The sequence below is a fragment of the Cibotium barometz genome, chromosome 13 (assembly GCF_041138505.1).
Source record: "Cibotium barometz isolate CiBa-2024 chromosome 13, ASM4113850v1, whole genome shotgun sequence".
NCBI classification, from domain to species: Eukaryota; Viridiplantae; Streptophyta; class Polypodiopsida; order Cyatheales; family Cibotiaceae; genus Cibotium; species Cibotium barometz.
In genome coordinates this window covers 19,256,532-19,263,716 of record NC_141058.1, presented here as the reverse complement: position 1 = coordinate 19,263,716, position 7,185 = coordinate 19,256,532, and the positions used below count along the sequence as shown (strand labels likewise).

Sequence of the window (7,185 nt, the reverse complement as noted above, 5' to 3'; positions counted from 1 at the left end):
AGATCAAAAGAGTGATACATTAGTAGAATATGGTGGTTAGTCAAAATTGCAAATCCAATGGTTGGATTTTTAATGATCTCTTTTCCAAAATTCTTCCAAGCTGTCAGAAGGCCTGCAAATATTGATAATCTAATTAGTAAAATTATATTTTTGATGTAAATCATCTAAAATCTATAGAGACTAGTGTACTTGTTGTAAAGGTGCATCTATGAAAAATTTTGGATTACTTTAAGTATGGAAAGATAACTTTTTCAATCATTTTATCTTATTTTTCTTAATTTTGATTAATTATACTAATTTATATTAATTTAAGTTATATTGGGTTAATTTAAGTGCATGTGTATTTTCTATTAGTTTCTTGATCTCATTTGAAGTACCTTGCCCCCCAAATTTTCTCTCCAAGAATTGTCCCAGTCCAACATAAACTGGACAAAATTGGATACCCTGATCTTGCAACAATCCAGACCATCGTTGTGTCGAGACTTAGATTTGTATTGTGAAGGTAGGAAATGTTTATTTAAGAGTTTGTGGAACTCTTTCCATGTTGAAGGTCTATGTTCACCTTGTTTGATCACATTTCACCATAAGGTAGCACTTTCGATCAAGTGATTACAAGCACATTTAATTTTATCCTTTTCTAAGAACTTTTCGCCAGAGAAATAGTCATCTAGTTGGCTAATCCATGCAATAAGAACTCGTGCATCCTTCTTACCATCATAATTTCGAAAGTGAATGCCTTTCGGCTGATTCGTGAGTCTTTTCGAGAATTTTAAGCAAGTAAGATAGCTTTAACAGTGCGTCTAACATGATCACTTTCCTCCTCATCTCATTCGCATAATATTCCATTAAGCCGATTTTTACACACATTAAATCAAGATCATTATGCATCAAAAATATGAAAAAATAAATACCTGTAAAACAAAGATTCCATATCAAGGGAAGGTGTTCCTATGACGCATGCTAGTTGAGGACCTACCATTGGGGAACCAATTGCGAAACCGACGGATTGCTTCTCGTAATTATGTGTTTTGTACTACATGCTTGGAAACATGCCTGTATCTTTTCATTTCATATCCAATGTGGCAAAGAAGGTGTAGAGTTTCCTTTCTTGCGTATGCATTTCATTGACAGATAGGCCCATAAACGTTAAAGACTAGATTTTTGGCAAGATTATGAATGGGCCGGATAACCCAGAACATTTAGTTTTCTTTCATTTTTCAAGTGGACAGGCTTGTGGCATATCTGGTTAACTAGGAATGCCTTCATATTTGATGCAATAGTGGCTATTACAATGTACATAGGTCATATAAAAGGGCTACTATTGTGGCAAGTCTCTTCCTTGTGGTGGTCAGCTCATTTGGTGGAGACTGACACGGCTATATATTGGATGAGGGTACTCTGAGCTACACCTATGGTTCAGAGTAATTAATGAAGGAAAGCTAGTACATCACATAGCGGCCATGTGGCCATTTGTAAAGTAATTTTGGTAACATATCTTCTATTACGAAAAAAAAAAGATAAAGTTTGTAGAGGGAGAAAGAGAGGGAGGGAGGGAGGGACATGGAGAGAGAGAGAGGGAGAGGGCTAGATAGCGTGAGAGAGCGTACAGTGAAAATGAGAGAGAGGGAGAGGAAGAAGGATAGCCAGAGGTGCAGAGATCATGAGGGTGTGTGTTGAAGGAGGAAGAGAAAGAAAGGGAGAGAGATAGAGTGTATAGAGGGAGAGCTTGTTGGTTGCAGTGGGTTGGAGGGGGAGAGAGAGCATGAGGGTGTGTGTTGGAGGAGAAAGAGAAAGAGAGGGAGAGAGATAGAGTGTATAGAGGAAACATGGGAAACATGGTTGAATGCCTCTTCAATTACCATATCTCTCTCCATGGCACAATCTCAAAGTTTTAAAGAAGATGTTGTTTAGTAAAGAGTCACCATATGGCTATATATTTTACAAGCTCATCTTGAAGGAAGGGAAAAGAAAAACATATTGTTTTCTAAGACAAGCAAGTCTAATGTTACACAATTCTTAGAATTACGAGCTTAATAAATGTATCAAAATACTTCACGATCTAATGTGTGCAAAGAGTTCCTGGTAGAGGAGAAGGCTAAATAGTTGAGGCTGTCGTTGAATCATGGCATTGACTTAAGCATATTGTGAGGGAGAAAGATGCAAATTGTTTAGTGTGTTTGAACAAGATGACACAATATCAATCATGTAGTGATGTACATAGGTGTATGCAAGTAAGTGGACATGTGGCATGTGGGGATGTGCAAGAAATTGAACATGGGGCATAAGTAAGAGAACTGAAAAAGTGTAAGTGTAGGATTGCGAAGAATGCAAGGCATGTGGGACTACTTAGCTCAAGGGTGTCACTTATAAATATGTAAGCGTAGCACATGGGTTCAACAGAAGGGTTTTTTTAATTCATTTTTTACACATTTTTTACATATAGAAAGGTACCATTTAAAGAGAGTATTTACAGGTTGAATAGAAAAAGGGTGTGTTTTATTCATAAAAATTTACAGATTAAGAGTATTTTAATTAAACCTTAAATGCACATGATATAAAGAGTTTACATATAGTGAAACCTTCCCCCCCAGCTACTTAGTCACTAGTGTTGGGAGGATAGGCCTATGAATGTTAAAGGTTAAAGTGCATGACATGAATCATGGATATGTGTGTGTGTGTGTGTGTGTGTGTGTGTGTGTGTGAGAGAGAGAGAGAGAGAGAGAGAGAGAGTTGGTTGGGAGAGAGGTGTGTGGGACCACTAGTGGGGTATAGACCTATGTGTGTTGGAGATTAACGTGCATAACATGGATCATGGAGAGAGAGAGAGAGAGAGAGTTGTGAGAGAGAACAACACACTTGTGATTGGGTGTGAGACCTCTGACGTGGACGAGAGGTCCCCGAATCCGCGATTCGTTAAAGGCAGTTTTTGCATCGTGCGCAGGGCGTGGGCGTTAAGTTTTTCATCCTGATTTGGTGGGACATTGGGGGTTTTGCAACGGCCTACGTGGTGCTGCCGGCGTGTCGGTCAGCCGGTGGCCAGAGACCGTTGGTGGGCCGGGCAGTCCAAAAACCGCCGGTTTGTGCGGGAAGTCAGCATTCAGTTGACGGTTCCGTTATGTAATGGTTGGGGGGGCGGTTTTGGTAATTGAAGGCATGGACACAAAGCGTCGCCTGCGGGGGTGGTTTTGGCCGGGTGGTGGAGTATTGATGAAGGCCGGGTCAGCCCGGGTGGCGGTTTTGTCTTTCAGCCAGCATGCAGCAGTGTCGCCGCCTGCTGCCCCTCCGCCTCCTGCTCCATGGGCTGCCAAAGCATGTCCTCAGAAGTAGGGCCCATTTACACCAGCACAGAAGCGTGCGCACAAGCCCACCACCCTCCTAATCCCTCTCTATATATGCGTCTCTCTACTGCTCCCTCAGAGCTAAGCTTCCCATCTCCATAGCTCTCAAGCTTAACACTCCTTTTTTTTCTCATCAGCTCTAGCCACCATGCTCATCAGCTCCAAACCCTATCGTCGCCCACATAACTCATGATCATCATTTTTTCATCACCTCCATCGCTCGTAACCCTAATCTCTTTCTTACCTTGTAAAGTAGTATTTTATGCAGTCTATTTTAAAACTAATCAGTGATAGAATAATCTAGTATACAAAGCTAATTTCTATCGATGAGATAATCTATTTAGTATTGAGAACGCTTTAATTGATCCCCTCCTGTAATCCTTTACCATCTGCTTACAGTACAGTACAGAACTCTCTCTCTCTCTCTCTTTCTCTCTCTCTCTCTCTCTCTCTCTCTCACACACACACACACAGCAATTTGGTCTTCATTGGTTCTGTCCCTCTTTGTCCACAAAGAAGAGAAAAAGTTCTTTTTTTTGCAAAAGAAAGCCTCGTTATCTCCGCTACTCATGTTTGTGGCACTTCAAATCCCTCACTATGGTGAGCTAAAATCAGTCACACCCCCCTTGTCCCTGGTGTCAGGCTTTGCCTTTTGATGGCTCATTGTTTTTCTCGCTCATTCCCCATCATCCATAATTACTCAAAACTGTTAGAACTTTGCCATCCACACACGTTTCTCCAAGTATAAATCATCCCACCCTTTCTGCCAAAAACTCATGTTTATTCCAATACTTCTGTCTCTCTCTCTCTCTCCACTTCTATGCCCCTAAAATTATTAGGGGCATTTACCATCGCCTCTAGCTAGCTAATCCTTGTTTCCTTCACTTTTTCAAATCAGTTCACCATTTGGGCACACTTAATTAGCCTCTCAGCCGCTTTTTTCACACCAATTACACCATTTTAGCATTATTCATTAGCCTTTTTAGCCATCAAATACACCTTGGGCCACTTTTTAGACACAAAGATGGCTGGAGTTTGGGTTTTCAGAAATGGTGTAGCTAAGCTTGTTCAAAACCCACTTGTTGAATCCATTGATGGGCATGATTTTCAACAAGGAAGGAGAAAGGCTCTTGTGTATCTTCCTACAAGCGAAGTTGTGTCCTCCTATGCTGATTTAGAAGAGAAATTGCTCACTCTTGGATGGGAAAGGTATCCTAATGATGATCCCGACAAGCTGCAATACCACAGATGTTATTCAAGCTCTCTTCTCATCTCTCTCCCAAAGGACTTCAAAAAGTTCAAAACAATGCATATGTATGATATAGTGCTCAAGAACAGAGAGCATTTTGAGGTCCGGGACCAATAGCATAATTTAAGTTATGCATACTTGTACGAAGCTTATTCTATTGTTGCATTAACCATAGCCGTGTACTCTTGTAAGCTCCGATTATGGGTTCGTAAATTTGCTATGTTTCCTGTTCAGATCACAGGAAAAATTTGCCAGAGAGATACGCTAACCATTTGTAATGGAGCCTTCAGTGAAAGAAATATGTTTTGGGAGTTTGAATTTGCTTTTATTTAGAGTCTTGAATCATGTCTCAATGTGCAGTTTTTGTGTTCTCAGATATTAGGGTACCATAGGCGTTGTTTTACCCCTTGGCCATGGGAGCCTTCTTTTAAAGAGTGATTGTAATTGGAACCTTTACGCTGTCACTGCCTGGTTTGTTAGATTATTGGTAATGAAGACTTGGTAAAATCATTGCATTATTAGGGTTTGGTTGAAGAATTTTATTAATAGGTTAATCACATTTTGGTGTTTACTAAGAATTATTGAAAACGGATTATATCTCCTCAATAGGCTAATCACATTTTGGTGTTAAGACTAGGAATTCGCACTGAAAACGGATCGTAACAGTTAAAAGCGCGTCATTGTGGCCACCGTTTCACAGCTAATTTTTAACGGGTATCAGCTTTGAAAGGTAGATATCGTCATATATCTTATTTTTAACGGGTAGATATCGTCATATATTCAACTTAATGATGCGCTTGCAAATTAAATAGACGGTGGATTAAGTCCAGTAATATCGCTAACAATATTTAGAATTTGCAGTCTTGACCAATGCGCGCGTCCAGAGTGTATAATTTCAAGTCGCCTTACACCCATCTCAGCTACGGGTGGAGGAATTTTTCTTTGGATTGGTCGAAAATCTGTACGTCTGTTATGAAATTTCTGTACGCAAGCGTATAATATAAGCATTTTATATGTTAGATGTGTGTCAATATATTATATAAAGGTGAAGAGGGAGAGAGAGAGGGAGAGACTAGAGTACAAGCAGGAAGATAATGAAAGAGCATCGACCACATTAATTGTTTTAGGGGGAAAAGCGAAAAAGAATGGAAAAAGAATAATAGATGAGAACCCCTTTAAGCCAGCTGGTGAGAGGACAATGCTTTGGAATTTTGAGAGGTTATGGTGTGCAAATTTCTTGTCAAAGGCTCTTCGAGTGTGAAGGACAGCCATTTGTCATCTTTCTTAGATGCTCTAATTTTGAGCTAGTTTCTTTCCCACGTCTTCTTCCTTAGGTCCTCAAGTTATAGCTAGTTTGTTGGGTGATCTCCGTCACTATCCACAATTTTCTATCTTGTGTCTTTGAGTTGAGAATTCCAGTTCATCAAGTTTTGTGTCTTGGTGTCTTTGAGTGCTTGAGAATTCTTGTCCTACCAAGTTCTTTGTCATTGGTGACAGTTATCAAGTTTAGTGTCTTAGTGTAGTGTCTTTGATTGCTTGAAAGTTCCAATCCTATCAACTTTAGTGTCTTAGTGTCTTTGAGTGCTTGAAAATTCCAATCCTATCATGTTTAGTGTTCTAGGTGACAACTATGTGGCTACCACTTTGGTCAAGATTTACTATAGGAGGGCCTTGCATGTTCCAGTTGATTGTGCAATAGCTATAAACATGCTCTCCTTGTTGCAAGTACTCGTCCTCTTGGAACACCCTTTGTATACCTTTCATGTATATCTTACACTTAGATTTGTACTAGTGGTGACACCCTTTGTTTATTTACTTCAAATCTTTTCCCAAATTTTTCATGAAAACCTCCATGACATTGGTGACAATTGCAAGAGCTCAAAAAAGCAATAATACTTACAAATTTGCACGAAAGCAACTTTCCCCTTCAAAGCATAGTGTGAGGGCCGTGGCATCGTAACGCTGAGCTGCTTCTCTACAATTAATTGTCCATTCCTTGTTTGAGCAATGGCTAGGATAGGGACCACCATGCTTTACTCATCGTCATATGGATCTCCTATTTGAGAGATGGAGTTTTATTTGCTCGTTGGCCCAACTTTTATATCAAAGCTCTAGCCTATGAGGTTCGTAAGCGGTTTTTTAAATGGTTGCCTAGACATCCATGAGACACTCCCATTAGCATCTATTATGTAATATAAGCTCTCCATCATGTGTGAATCATCCCTCTGATTTGAGAGCTCCTTCGTTCTCAAGGATGGTGAATTAGCATCTCCACCAATGCATCCTCGAGAACAACATCAATGAGATCTCATTAGTTCTTGAGAAGCATGCGACCCTCCCATTAGGGGGCATTTGAGCATAAAAAGGGCCTTGTAAGAATCCCTAATTTTAAGGAACTAAGACTAATTTTTTTGAGGTTTAAGGAGACAAAGTCATAATAAAGCCTACTTGTGGCCCTAAAAGTAGGGGATCTCTCTAGTTTTCCCTCTCTAGGATTTTCACTCTAGGATTCTCTTTCTAGCCACTAAAACTCTCGAAACATCGTCCATATAGGGTCCCCAAAAATATTTTTTGTTACAATTCAATTAATTATCTCGA

General features: G+C 39.9%; 1 protein-coding gene across 1 annotated transcript; it reads left to right on the top strand.

The window, feature by feature from the left end:
- The first annotated feature begins 3,854 nt into the window (after positions 1-3,854).
- LOC147632452 (flowering-promoting factor 1-like) lies at positions 3,855-4,893 on the top strand. Its single transcript, XM_086806863.1, has one exon. The coding sequence runs from the start codon at positions 4,363-4,365 to the stop codon at positions 4,702-4,704; it is 342 nt and encodes a 113-aa protein (XP_086662989.1). The 5' UTR covers positions 3,855-4,362; the 3' UTR covers positions 4,705-4,893.
- The last annotated feature ends 2,292 nt before the right edge of the window (positions 4,894-7,185 follow it).